At 38.6% G+C, this 12,953-nt stretch overlaps 1 protein-coding gene across 1 annotated transcript in view; it reads left to right on the forward strand.

Moving 5' to 3' along the window:
- Positions 1-12,953, forward strand: part of SYNE2 (spectrin repeat containing nuclear envelope protein 2) — a 285,164-nt gene that overhangs the window by 173,083 nt on the left and 99,128 nt on the right. The window contains exons 63-70 of the mRNA XM_042781144.1: positions 4,563-4,745; positions 6,020-6,145; positions 7,290-7,411; positions 7,545-7,686; positions 9,434-9,565; positions 10,447-10,599; positions 11,187-11,396; positions 12,466-12,567. Of these exons, the coding sequence (XP_042637078.1) occupies positions 4,563-4,745; positions 6,020-6,145; positions 7,290-7,411; positions 7,545-7,686; positions 9,434-9,565; positions 10,447-10,599; positions 11,187-11,396; positions 12,466-12,567 (1,170 nt within the window). The remainder of the gene's footprint in view (positions 1-4,562; positions 4,746-6,019; positions 6,146-7,289; positions 7,412-7,544; positions 7,687-9,433; positions 9,566-10,446; positions 10,600-11,186; positions 11,397-12,465; positions 12,568-12,953) is intronic.

Below are 12,953 nucleotides of genomic sequence, written 5' to 3' on the forward strand. Positions count from 1 at the left end.
CAAGGTTGAGGGGCTTTCACCTAGCCCCTCGAGCCTGGCACTTTGAACTTGGACTTAAAGCCTCCAAATTGTGAGAGAATAAACTCCTGTTGTTAAGGCCATCCTGTTTGTAGTATATTCTTGTCAGACCGGCACTAGGTAACCAGAACAGCTCCTTATAGTTTACCATGTGGGTTTGTCTCATTTGATGTTCATAAAAAACACTTCCTGATGCTTCAAGGTTAGAATTCCTGTTACATAGATGGAGAAATGGGGGCCTAGAGAGGTGCAGCATACTTTGGAAAAAATGCTGAAAGTAATATACAAAGTCAGAGTGAGTCTAGAGAACAAGATATCAGTGTGCCTGTAATCCTCACAACCTCACGAGGGTAGGTCTTTCCATATAGTGAAATGTAGGCCTGGGGAGGTTACACAATTTCACCAAGTGGTAAAGCTGGGATCTTAACCTATTTCTGAATCACTCTCAAAAATCCAAGCTCTTTCTAAGAGTCTAGTTTGGAAGGGACATTTATCTCTATTCTAGGAATAAACCCTAACATAGACAAGTAACTTCATATATGACTAAGTACTACAAAGGGTGGGGGAAGAAATTATTTAATAAATATTGTTGGGATAATTAGATATAAAATGGAAAAAAAAATAAACCTAGGCCCACCCATGAAATGTTTCAACAAACGGATGCCCTGCTGGATGTACTCACTCAGCTATGCCAAGAGATTTGGAAGACAGCTACCTGGCCAACTGACTAGAAGAGTTCCATTTTTGTACCCATTCCAAAGAAAGGTGATCCCACAGAATGTGGAAATTATCGAACAATACCATTAATATCGCATGTAAGTAAAATCTTATTGAAGATAATTTAAAAATGTATATTGACAGAGAATTTCCGGAGGTGCAAGGTGGATTCAGAAGGTGATGTAGAGCAAGGGATATCGTTACTGATGTCAGGTGGACCTTGGCTCAATGCAAAGAATACCAGAAAGATGTTTGCTTGTGTTTTTGACTATGCAAAGGCATTCGATTGTGTGGATCATAAAAAATTATGGATAACTTTTAGAAGAATGGGAACTCCAGAACACTTAATTGTATTCATGAGGAACCTGGACATAGATCAAGAGGCTGTCGTTCGAACACAACAAGGGGATACTGCATGGTTGAAAATCAGGAAGGGAATGCATCAGGGTTGTATCCTTTCACCATACTTATTCAACTTGTATGCTGAGCAAATAATCTGAGAAGCTGGACTATGAAGAAGAACATGGCATCAGGATTGGAGGAAGACTCTTTAACAACCTGCAACACCCCGATAACACAACTTTGCCTTCTGAAAGTGAGGATGACTTAGAGCACTTACTGATGAAAATTAAAGACTACAGTCTACAGTATGGATTACATCTCAACATAAAGAAAACAAAAATCCTCACAACTGGACCAATAAGCAGCATCATGATAGATGGAGAAAAGATTGAAATTGTCAAAGACTTCATATTACTTAGTTCTACAATCAACACCAATGGAAGCAGCAGTCAAGACATCAAAAGGTGCATTGCATGGGCAAATCTGCTGCAAAAGACCTCTTTCAAGCTCTGAAGAGCAAAGATATCTCCTTGAAGACTAGGATGCACCTAACCCAAGCCATGGTATTTTCAATTGCCTCATATGCATGTGAGAGCTGGACAATGAATAAGGAAGATCGAAGAAGAGTTGATGCTTTTGAGTTGTGGTGTTGGCGAAGAATGCTGCAAGTACCATGGACTGCTGAAAGAACTAACAAGTCTGTCCTGGAAGCAGTGCAGCCAGAATGCTCCTTGGAAGGAGAATGGCCAGACTTTGTCTCACCTACTTTGGTCATGTTGTCAGAAGGGACCATTCTCTGGAGAAGGATGTCACACTTGATAAAGTTCAGGGTCAAAGGAACAGGAGAAGGCCCTCAATAAGACAGATAGACACACTGACTGCAACGCTGGGCTCAGGGTATTGTAGGGATAGTGAGGCTGGCATAGGACCAGGCAGTGTGCATAAGGTTGCTATAAGTCAGAGATGACTTGACAGCACATAACAACAACAACAACAGGTCCACATCTTATTTTTATTAGATTAGAAGAATTAAATATAAGCCACTAGGTCATTATGATGATGATGAAACATAATATCTTTCTTGTACCTTGTTGAGATAATAACTTTGGATTGTTGAAGCAATGGAAAAACTACAAAGGAAATGATGCCCAGAATAATGTCAGAAAAATAATTTAAACCTCTATGGGATCATATCCGTCAATACTTTAAAAAAGTATAAAAGTTATTGGCACATACAGTTTAATGTTAAAACAGAAAACGACTTACAGTGATCTGTAAAAACTCTAAGCACCCAGCAGTAAAATTTCCAAAGGACAGATCATTCAAGAAAAAGTTATATTAGTAAGTTAATAGTTTGGGAAAATGTTTAGCCTTGATCATTTAGGACATATGAATTAAAATAGCTGTTACCTTGTTCCTGTATTACATAGACAAAAATTATATAAATCTGGCAAAATTATAGAAAAATAGGTCTGTTAATATCTGCAATAGGTCCTTAGGTGAGAGCTCTGGTGACTTAGTGCCTAAGGCATCTGACTGCTAACCAGAAGCTAGCAGTTCAAACCCATCAGCCACTCCTTGGAAGGAAGATTGGGTGATCTACTTCTGTAGTGATACTGCCTCGGAATCCTAAGGAGGGGTTGCTATGAGTCAGATCCAACTTGACGGCAGTGAGTGTGGTTTGGTTTTTGGTCCTTAGGTGGTGCAAATGTTTTACAGTTATCTACTAACTTTAAGGTTTGTGGTTTGAACCCACCCAGCAGTACTACAAAAGAAAGGACCGCAATCTGCTTCCATTAAGATTACAGCCAGGAAAACCCAATGGAGCAGTTTTATTCTGTTATATATGGGGTCACTGTGAATCGGAATCAACTTAAAGGCAACAAGTTTGGTTTTTAATTTGAATGTCTGGTAGCTTCGTATGGTAGTTTGATGTTTTGGGAGGTCATTGACATATACAATGTCCATCTTCTTTGTCCTAATAATATCATTACTTAAATTTCCCCTCTACAAATCCCAAAAGGAGAATAATAATCTTGTCAGTGTTGACTACAAACATGAAGAACTGGAAACAGTTTAAGGAGTAACACTGGGAAGGTTGTCAGGTGAACCCTGGTATATCAACTTGCAGCTATTAAAGTGAAAGTCATGAAGTACACATAGGAAAGAAAATATAAATACCTAAGTGGGAAAAACAAAGTTAGAAAAGGTTATAGAAGATGCAAGAGTCGGCTCAAAATGGAGTAGTTGTAAGATGTATTGTTGGAAAATTTGTTTTAAGGATAGAGGTTTCCCCAAAGAATTGAACCTGTACCTAGGCAGGTGCTAAGTTTTAACTCAAACGACCATGGTGCTGGAATGTGAATATGAATGTGGCTGCTGGATTGGTGTGCCCCGCCCCCCAAGCAGCTATGAATGCTGATAGGCTTGGTGCCACCCAGCTGGCCGCACTGTTTGAGCTCCTGAGCCCCAGGAGATGGCAAACTTGGTCTGCTGGGGAAGACTACAATGACAGTGACTAACTGAGAAACTTACCTCATCCGGCTGATTTATTTTTAGACTTGTGTGTAAATTGGCCAGTTGTATCAATGACTCAGTGTTTTAGGTTCCAAATGATTTCTTCTGTGGTGTTCTTCTGATATTTCGGAGGCTTATTTGGCTTGACCACGAGCCTGAAAAGGGCAAAGGAAGGGATGTTCAACTAGTTCTGTGGTTCTATCTTCTTTTACTATTACTTTGACACTTGGATCGCCAGAAAAGATTTATGTTAGGGAGGTGGGAAACATTAAAATAATAGATAATGCTTTTAAAGCACAGACTGGTCAGAGCACCTGGATTAACTCATTAACTCTTCACAATGACTCTTGGAGGTAAGTTCTATTATTACTCCCATTTCACAGATGACTAGCGGCACACTCATATAAAGTAATATGCCCAAATTTACATAGCTACTAAATGTCAAAGCTGGGATCTGAATCTAGGTAGTGTACTTTCAGTATCTGTTATCTTAACCACTATGCTGTGCTAGACAGAGCCCTGGTGGTGCTGTGCTTAAGCATTTGGCTGCTAAACAAAAGGCCGGTGATGTAAACCCATCAGCCACTCCATGGGAAATAGATGTGGCAATCTGCTTCTGTAAAGATTACAGCCTTGGAAATCCTGTGAGAGAGTTCTGCTCTGTCTTCTAGAGTTTGTACGAGTTGGAATCGACTTGATGGCACCAGGTTATCCTATGCTGGATACTTTCTGGGATGTTTTCTAAAGTGATTATAGAATCACTTACTTACTGTTGTTTTAGAGTAACATCTACAATTTGAAACAGCATAGGAATTACATAGAAGTTTATTTGTTTGTTTAAGATCCATTCCAGCCGTATGCCTGACACTTCTTGTATACACTTAGGTAAAGAGAGAATCTAACTTATTTTGGGCAATAATGCTTTTTTAAGTCCAAAAGTATGAATAATTAAATGATTTGTTTCCTAGGCTATGATAACAGAGATTGAACACAAGGTGGCCTTTCTGTTGGAGAATTGCAAAGATCAAGGCCTGGGGGATAGTGGAGCCATTCAGCAAGAGGCTGAAGCACTTTCCTTAAAACTAAAAACTGTCAAATGCAATTTGGAAAAAGTCCAGATGATGCTTCAGGAGAAATACAGTGAAGATCAGGTAAAATAAGGCTATGTGTGTATATCAGTATGCACATATAAGGAGCCCCGGTTAAGTACCAAAAAGTTGGCAGTTCTAACTCACCCAGTGGCTTGATGGGAGAAAGACTTGGTGATCTGCTCCCATAAAGATTACAGCCTAGAAAACCCTATGGAGCAATTCTTCTCTGTCACATGGGGTCGCTGAATCAAAATCCACTTGAAAGCACATAGCACCACCATATACACATGTGGTAGACCCATCAGAGAAGAACTCTGAATGAAAGAGAACGCTGAAACTACTCTAAGAAAGAATTATGCCTCTTAACACTCAGGGGTGGGTACACTGCCTTTTTGGTAGTGATTTTATTTTACTGTGCTGTTTACATAGTTTGTTATTGGAGGTGGTAGTGGTTTGGTTTGAGTTGGTTTGATTGGGTTGGCTAGTCTTGCTGGTATTGAGGTCTAGTGTAAGCCTTCTTCCTACTAGAAGGATGTATTCTAAAGGCACTGTGTGACTCTCCGACTGATTGGAAAATGAAGCCTGTAGAGATAAGATTAAAATTTGACTTCAGTAACACAAAACTTGCTTCCAGGGTATTTTCATTATTCATTTACAAATATTTATATATATTGATCAAAGTGTTACACAGCCAAAGTACTCTTTGATTTTTAAAAGTATTCAATATTTACAAATGCAAATTTGCATCTTATGATAGAATCCTAGTACATAAGATTTACATTTATACTTATGCATGATTCCTACTTAAGAGGACTTACACTCACAGAAATAAGATTTGTTGTAGACCCACAGGCCATATGGCTCAACTTTCATCCTAATATGTTTTCTCTTTTCTTAAAAAATCTACATGTGTATTAGACATAGGGGTACCCCTTTTTTTTTTACTTTTTTTTTTAAACTTCATTCTTAAGAAAAAGACAATAAATGCCCTTTGTTGTTGCTGTTGTTATGTGCCGTTGAGTCGGCCCCGACTCATAGCCACCCCTCCTTGGGTTTCCAAGGCAGTATCACTACGGAAGTAGGATTGCCCAACCTTCCTTCCCTGGCTTTAAATAATTCATTAGATAAATTCAGTTAAGAACAGCATAAGATGCCATTTCATCAAATGGAGTATATTTTTTTAAGTGGTTAGGAAGAAAGCACATTAAATCATAGTATATTATTTTAATAAATGACAAAATGCTATCATTTACTTCATAAAAATCTTTTCCATTATTCTTGTTGAAATAAAGTGGGTCTTTTGAAATAACTTGCCATCATGAAATTTTTTGCAGCATTCCATTGTAAAGAAACCTTCAGAGCATGGAAAAGTTCTCCAGCCAGATAACCTTTCTGCATTTGCATTTATTGTAACTGAAAGGCCACAATTTAGTAGACAGAAGGACTTCCAGCAACAACAGGTAATTTCAGCCCCTAAGAGTTTTAAGAAGAAGAATACAGCTTTCTATATGGAAGTCCCCTTTGAATATTAAACTGCCATTGGAGTGTTTGCTTGTATGACTGGATGGAAGTGTAATGTTTGGCCATTGCTCTGAATTTTGAGCATTTGCTGCAATCTCTGCTTTCATCGTGTACTGTCCAGGCTCACTAACTTTGCTCCTTTATTTACTTGCATCTTATATCAAACAGAGCAAATATCCTCAAGATGAACTTATCTCTGTTGCTGCAACTCTGCTTTCCCTATTGCTGGGAGGGTGGTCTGCCTTTAGGAGTCCCTTGGGTTCAGAGCATTGTCAGATAAGGAGGCTGGGAATTGCATCTCTCTCCTGGGCACTTCTTGTCTAAGAAAGCTTTCTCCCTGTTCTAAGCTCACAGTAACTTTCTCTGTCTCCATGACTACTTAATTGTACAGAATTAATCTTGTCACTGGAAGGAAAAAAATATTCTTTCTGGTTATGCTGGTTTGCAACTAAACAAAAGACAGTGGGCCAGACCAGTAAGGGAAGGACCCTTTTTATAAATCCCTTTCACCTTTCCCATGCAATCCAGCATATACTCACCTCCGGTTTATACTATATAAGCACAGACCTGAGTCCTCCTTTGTTCTCTTGCCCATGGCACATGAGGGGTATACATGGATGTCATCAGAATTCTCTCTCCCTTGGACGAGAGGCTTTTGGGAGACACTGGCTCTTGATAAACCCCTATTCCATTTATCATCATCCTGATTACTACAAGTAATTAAAGCCTGTGACAATGCCAATGAATAGTATAATTGTTTATTCCGATCCAAAGAGCCTTGCACCATCCCCTCTGATTTATTTCATTTGGTTCATTGTACCTATTGTTTCAAAATATATTAATACATTTTTGGTGATTTTTTTTTTCAATGTGTCGTATATTTTAAATAACACTTTGTCATTGAGTAAATATTTTAAATAGATTTTTGAGAAACAAAAGATAAAAACAAGCAAGCAAGAAAGGAACATAGTATGTAAGGATTTAGGAAGTGGTAAGAAATTAGATTATCTCTACAGAAGAAACCTGTGGGTGCTGATTGAAAGCCATGATTAAATGGGCCATTTGAATCTTATTTATTTGTAGGTCCTGGAGTTAAAACCAGTGGAGCAGAAAGATTTAATCAAATTCATAGACTGTAATATTATGAAAATGTGGCCCCAACATTCCCAACAAGATAAAGATCCCACTCAGGAATCATCTTTGAGGTAAAACATTTCTAAGTAGTTGGACATGCAGTAGTATATTTTGCTGAAATAATTAAGAATGTTTTATTAAAAATCACTTCTAAGTGTCTAAATGTAATGCAAAATTATATTCTCTTCACCTCTTTCTCGAAAGCAGTAAAGACTCTAGCCCCCAAAATGATGCCCCAGATGGGGTCCTGTCAGCCCAGGGCCAAAGTGGAGATAAATGGCAATATTTACAACATGAACTCTCATCACAAATACAGCTACCTTCACCTCAGGTTTTGGAGCCTCAGGTCAGTCTGTCTGTGTTCAGAGTGTAAATAAGCATGTTTATCTTTGAAAATCCAAAAAACACTCATTGAATAAAAATGTATGTTGTGCGTTATGTAGTGGTTTATTTTCAGAAAGCAAAAATGGAAGGCTGGTACAAAGCCAAGGTGGTTCTTGACTCTGCAGACCTTTCGTCGTCCTCCCGGAAATCTGCATGAGGTGATTCTCCAGCATCCTGGGCTCCCGTGACCATTGCTATCCCATACTATTAGTCTGTATTCCCCACGGATGGCGTGTACTATGAGAGGAAAGGCCATGTCTGCTTGGTCTCATTTGAGTGGCTAGCATAGTGCCTGGCACATCACAGATATCTCAGTTACATTTGTTGAGTAAGTAAAGGAATAAATAATACATGCAAAAATACTTTCAAAACTGTACAGTGCTATATGAGTATCATTCACTCATCAAAAGGCTCTTTAGAATCAGCTGTGTGCCAGCCTCTGTGACAGGGTCCAAGATTGAAAAGATTAATCTGATCCCATTTCCCAGAGAGTTCAAAGTCTAACAAGGAAAATAACCTATGCGTCATATGCTATGGGAATTGTGATACAAGAATTTACTGTGTTCAGTGGAAGCAACTGGTCTACTAGGGGTGCAGAGGGGAAAGCACAAGGAAAGCCCTCAAAGAGAAGATGATACTTGAGCTGAGTTTTGAACAATGTCTTGATGGTCTCTAGGTTGACAAGGGTAGTAATAGGATATTAGGCAGAGACAACATGTGCAAAGACTTGAACGTATGAAATAGCCTATTTTGAGAAAATTCGAAGAGGAAAGGACACATGCCAATGATACCTGTCACTCAGGGTTCCCAACAGTACTGTCATGACAGTTTTTATTCAGCCTAGACTACGATCAGTAGAGCTAGCTACTGTTGGATTTCTCTCCAAACAAGAAGGACAACTGTTGCTTTTAGCCAGTTCTTTTGCTCAGCCCACCTCAATCAGCCATCTGCTGTCAACATTCCACTCTAACATCTGGACGAAGGTTATCAGTGATTCTCCAATCTGGTAGAAATTTTTCAGTGCTCATCTTTTCTGCTGAGAACCGTATTTGACCCATTAAACTTGAATCAAGCCCTTAGTAGGGCTTTAGTCCTGGTTTTTCCTTATTAAACATAGTTTTAGCTTGCATATGCATATCATTCTCTTTCAAAGGACAGAATAGCATTAGTAGTTACTTAGCCAAAAAGAAACTTACACCATTCCAACATGGTTCTTTTAATGTCAGTTTTCCAATCTGAGGAAGAAATTCACTCCGAGTCATTCTCCCTCTGAAATCATAGCTCATTTTCAATACTTATTTTGTTTTTCAATGATAAATCAAGATGCAAATCCAGCCCAGGAGGTGATTGTATTCTGCATTAAGAATTGGTGCACCAGGAACCAACTAGTAAATAAGATAAACAACTAACCTTGTTACATGAGTATCATTGCTACTAAATTGAAAGATTAGTAGTTTTACTTTATTTCTCAAAATATGGTTTGTTTTCCCTCATTTTAGTATCTAAAAGGACTATCAAGTGTCCAAGTAAAGCCTATCATGACTTAAAACCATCTAAAATGTTTGAAATTTAATTACTTTTTCTTATAAATGATAAGCTAGTCAAAAATATTTTCCAAGAAGGTGACTCAGAGCATGGTAAGGCATTTTTGTTATTTTCATTAACATCATCAAGATCTCAACTTTCACTAACAGACCTTTTTCAAATAGGTTGCCACAAATATGAGTATTCTACCCAGTGTGGGCTTGTATAACTTTAGATACCCAACAACCGAAGAACTGCAAACCTATACTATCCAACTAGAAGACCTGCGTCAAGAAGCAAATAATCTCCAGACACAGGTAGAGGTTTGCACATTAAATCTCTCTCTTATTGCAATAGCATAAGAAATAGGAAGACAGTCGTGATGTTTTAATTTTCTTGAATGAACAAATAATAGAATAATTCCTAGAATTGCAAATAGAATTTATCTTGCTTACAAACTTTTATCAGTTTCATAGTGGCTGCCTGAGCATTGTGTAGAAAAGGATTCTGAGTCTGGGATTAGCAGAGGAGAGAATCATGATGGTTAGTAATGTCTGTAGTGATGATCTGGGATTGGAAGGGTGAGGAAAGGGGGTTAGGGAGGGAGTATGAGAAAGAATTCCGCATAGTCTACAGCCTAAGTAGGCTTAATGCTGAGCTGCTGTACTGAGTAATGTGATGTATACCTCAATGAAGATCAACAGAGTCCAAATTGGGGAGATTACTAGCTTTAGCGTGTTCCTAAATGACTTGTAACCAGGGCTTCAAACTGGTTCATTTGAGGTTTGATCACCTGCTGAGAATTTGCGTTTCTATCCCGGATACACTGAATCAGAATCTGCATTTTAATAATAAGATTCCCAGGTGATTCTTATGTATACATAAGGTCTGTAAGAATCACCTGGCAATCTGTAAAAAAAAAACATATATGTATATATGTCAAGGAGCTCTGGTGGGTAAGATATTTGGCTGCTAACCAGAAGGTCAATAGTTCAAACCCATGAGCTGCTTCATGGGAGGAAGATGAGACAGTATACTTCCGTAAAGATTTACAACCTTGGAAACTCAATGGGGTTACTATGAGTTGGAATCGACTCCATAGCAGTGGGTTGGTTGGTTGATTGGTTGTTTATATGTCAGTTTAGGAAGGCAAGGCATCTTAATGGTTTTTATTTTGTGTATTTCCCTCTTGATTTAGGAAAACAGGACAGAAGAAACATACATTAGTTTGGATGAAAAGTTATTTGAGCTATTTCTGGCTCTCAGTCAGTGTCTTGGCAGTGTGGAGATGGTGGTACAAAGCCCTGCGCTTTTGAGAGGAGATGTTCAAGCCCAGCAAGTGCACTGCGAGGTAGGGACATCTAGCGAACCCAGGTATTGGCTGTTAAGGCATAGCTGAAGCAGGTCTTTGAACCAATGCAAACCTGATTAAGTCATAGCCAACGCAACAAAATTGGAACCGATCTGAATTTGTAGCATGTCGGTGTACAGGAACAATAACTGGAATGAGAAATATTGCAAGTCAAAGCCCTGAAATAGGAGTCTCAGAAGAGGCATAATCAGCCCTTTCAGAAGCCTGATGCAGAAGACTGGATTATTGCCAGGACTGTGGAGCGTGACGCACATTCAGAGCAGCCTGGGTGGCTGCCATTTTTGAGCAGGGCACTGTTGTTTCCAACTCAGCTGGTCAAGAGATTCAGTTACTATGCAACATGCACACTGCATTTGTTTTCTAAGAGGGAGATTAGCAGGGCTTGGACCCATAATTTTTCCCATTATGATTATTGTTTTGGTACACCCACATTTTATAAATTCAAATCCATTCTGGTTTTGCTTCATTGGTTATGACTGAACTGGGAAAAACAGGTTCAAAGCCCTGTGCTGAAGCCTCGTGGGGTCAGAGCTCACGCATTGTCTCCCTTCCTCTCCACCTAACAGGCTCTGGCTCTTGAGCTGAAAAAACTTTATTTGGCTATGAGTGACAAGAAGGGTGAGCTTTTGAAAGCTGTGACTTGTCCTGGCAAAAACACCAACTTGTTCCTTGAATGTTTTGATAACCTCCAAGTGTGCCTGGAGCACACCCAGGCTACAGCTGCCTCTCGAAGCAAGTCCCTGAAAGCTGGCCTCGACTATATCCGCAGTTATCAGGTACACTTCCGAGCTCACAGCTTCTTGAGTACTGCCTAGGATACAGCATGGATCCCCTCATTTCCAATAATTCCTATTCCTGGCAGCAGTCATTGATAGGAATTGTTGAGGGAAATGGTGAGTTCCTCCTTCTGTAAAGTTCTTTATGTTAGTGCTGCTGTTCATGGTTGAAGAGTATTTGAAAGTGAGGCCCTTTCCAAAGTCTTTGATATAGATTCATTAGCAATGGTTCTTCTCTGTACTAGATTCAGCCAATTAATATCATATGGAATAATTTGTATTTAAATTTCTAGGAAAGGGGAAGCTATTAAAGTTTTATCTCCAAAGTAATGACAATGAATGTTATTTGGTAGATTAATGTGGCAGATGTCAAAACTGGTTTGTGTAAGAGTTAGGGACTTGACACAGATAGACTAGTTAGGAAACTACTACAATTGTCTAATCAAAAAGAAACACAACACTATTTGTGAAGGAGTCTTGCCCATGAACTCAAACTTGAATTTAAGCCTTTAGAATCCACGTAAAGGAGGTACAAGAAAACAACATGTTAAACAGTGCCGTGGAGGTGCAGTCAGTGGGGAAACTGTACAGAAAAAATGACCCATTTTTTTACCACTCCCTCCCCCCCAAAAAAAATCCAAGAAACAAAAAAAGAGAGAATTAAGACATATATTAATCCATCACAAAATATAGATCTCACTTGGATCCCAATTTAAACAAACACCAAAAAAAAAAAAATTGAGAAAATTAAGAGAAATGTGAATACTTACAGGAGAGCTAATATACTAAGAAATTATTGATTTGAGGGAATGTATTGTAGTATTTATAAAGGGAAAAATCTTTATCTTTTAAAAATACATAGTGAAATGACATGATATCAAAATATTCTGATTGGGGGAAAGTGTACAGGAAGGAAGGCCATGAGCCAGAAGTTGTGGAGACTGCGTGCTGCTAACAGAGCTCCTTCCATTTTTGTATATGTATGAAATTTCCATCAGCACAAAATTAAACAGAAAGAAACAGGTAACAGAGGTTGCTCACTGTCTCCTGCATTTATCTTTTTGTATAGAATGAAATAAAGCGATTATATGATCAACTTAATAAGAATAAGACATCTTTACAACAGTCTTTGAATGAAGGTAGTGGCCAGAGCATCGATGAACAGCTGCAGGTAATAATGTCAAAATAATTCAAAGTGACCAAAATCTTGGTTAATGAGTCTTATATATAGCTTTGCCTCTGAACAACTTCCCTCTGTCAGCGGTGGCAAGGTTTAAGTCATAAATAAAAATGAAAACTTTATGTTAACTTTTAAAAACATCTCTTAAGTAGTACTCTATGAAGTGTAAAGTATTGAAATAAGAGACCATTTTCTCCTACTAACGTGGTACAGTCTGCAATATGGATTATGTCTCAATATAAAGAAAACAAAAATCCTCACAACTGGACCAATGAGCAGCATCACGATAAATGGAGAGAAGATTGAGGTTGTCAAAGAATTCACGTTGCTTGGTTCTACAATCGACGCCAACGGAAGCAGCAGTCAGGACATTAGAC

This window comes from Orycteropus afer, unplaced genomic scaffold, assembly GCF_000298275.1.
Source record: "Orycteropus afer afer isolate SDZICR_OR568_19922 unplaced genomic scaffold, OryAfe1.0 scaffold00088, whole genome shotgun sequence".
Classification (NCBI taxonomy): domain Eukaryota; kingdom Metazoa; phylum Chordata; class Mammalia; order Tubulidentata; family Orycteropodidae; genus Orycteropus; species Orycteropus afer.